General features: G+C 49.3%; 1 protein-coding gene across 1 annotated transcript in view; it reads right to left on the bottom strand.

The window, feature by feature from the left end:
- TREMEDRAFT_63274 (uncharacterized protein) overlaps nt 1-1254 on the bottom strand; it is a gene marked incomplete at both ends in the record, with an annotated part of 2235 nt that extends 981 nt beyond the window's left edge. Inside the window, one exon of the mRNA XM_007005434.1 lies at nt 29-1254. Within this exon, the coding sequence (XP_007005496.1) occupies nt 29-1254 (1226 nt within the window). The remainder of the gene's footprint in view (nt 1-28) is intronic.
- Between the last annotated feature and the right edge of the window lie 246 nt (nt 1255-1500).

Here is a 1500-nt window from a genome sequence, read left to right as displayed (position 1 = left end):
GGAATGAGGAGATCGACTTTGACTATACCTCGGTGCAGCGAGGAATGGTGAGATAGGACTTGCCGGTGGTGGTAAATTGACAAATCCATGTGAACCATGCAATTGGGGAGAGTGAGGTGGGTAATATTGGTTTTGATGAAGTTGAGCGGGAGGTTGTAAGATTTGATTATCTGGTTGAGGTGAAATAGGACTTGGATAACCTCCTGAATGAGTTGTATTATGATCGACCGTTCGATCGTGAGGCGAAAAAGGGGATTGTCCTTCATCGAGACGTTGTTGAGTTTGAGCATTAGGAGTTTGAGGAATAACCAAGGTAGGTCTAGGTCTTTCCAACCCTACACCATTCGAACCCAAACCGATAGGACCATCTCGGATTCTTCCCGTCATAGCAGGTTCAGGAAAATGTACAATCGTAGGAGGTCTTTGAGTGGTCCTTTCTGACATCGCTTGGTTCCTCTGTCCGAGCCCACCTTTGAGTATAGACTTTGGTCTCTGTTCGGTCATCCCATCCGATTGTTTCTGACGAGAGGCAGAAGTGACTTGGGTAGAGGTTGGTGTGGGTCGAGAGAAGGAAGTCTTCTGCGGAGTATTGGGGATGGAAGTCAAGCCTAATTCTCCCTCTACACTCCTGATATTTCCTACTCGTTCAGCTTCCGCTCGCATACTCTTTACTCTTGCCTCTCTGGGTTTTGGAGAGGTAGTAGTGAGGGTTTCCATCTCGGAGTCGGAATCACTATCATAGGATTGGGTCAAAATACCTCCAATGCCGGAGAAGCTAGCGGTGGATTCTCGGTGAAGGTTATCTTCAGTCTTGATGGGAGGAGGGATATTGCTCGGGTCCGCCTCGGCATTGGAGTTGTTGAAGTTTACCTCGGGTTGTGAAAAGGGCGTCGAGTTGTAAACCATTGGAGGTGTAGGAGCAGGGATGAAGGGGTCATTCTTGATGGGAATGGAACGAACGTTGGAAGAGGTTCGTGGAGGTGGAGTCTTCAGGGGTTGGACTTGAGGTGTTGAGGGGGTAGGAGGGGCATACTTGGCAGGGTTGGAGAGGTTGACAGAGGGTTTGATAGGGACGGAGTTTGCACTAGAGTTGGTGAGGGGAGTCTTAACTGAAGACGAAAGAGGAGAAGGGGTAGAGACTGGAGGACGGATCCTACCCCTAGGTGCCGGTGTGGGTGCTGGACTAGCTGGGGTGGTCTTGGGGTTGGATCCGAGAGGCGAGGCGACCCTTTCTGTGTATCTCGATCTTGACATTGTGTGTCGTCAAGTGAATGAGTATAATTGATCACAGGGTATCGCGTAGGGGTGATTGATTCGTCCACTGAATTGGTCGTGTAGCAGAGAAGTCTGTTCTCGAGGATAACCCTAGTTGGAAGGAAGTACCTCTACGACTAACTTCGAGGAAGTCCAACGTGACGCTTGAGAGGATGTGAGAGATTGACTTGAAAGTCGAAATTGGTTGGTCAAACTGGAGAAGACTCGTGAAAGAGGTGAGTAGAA

The sequence above is a fragment of the Tremella mesenterica genome, assembly GCF_000271645.1.
Source record: "Tremella mesenterica DSM 1558 unplaced genomic scaffold TREMEscaffold_7, whole genome shotgun sequence".
Classification (NCBI taxonomy): domain Eukaryota; kingdom Fungi; phylum Basidiomycota; class Tremellomycetes; order Tremellales; family Tremellaceae; genus Tremella; species Tremella mesenterica.
This window is presented reverse-complemented; position numbering and strand designations above follow the sequence as displayed.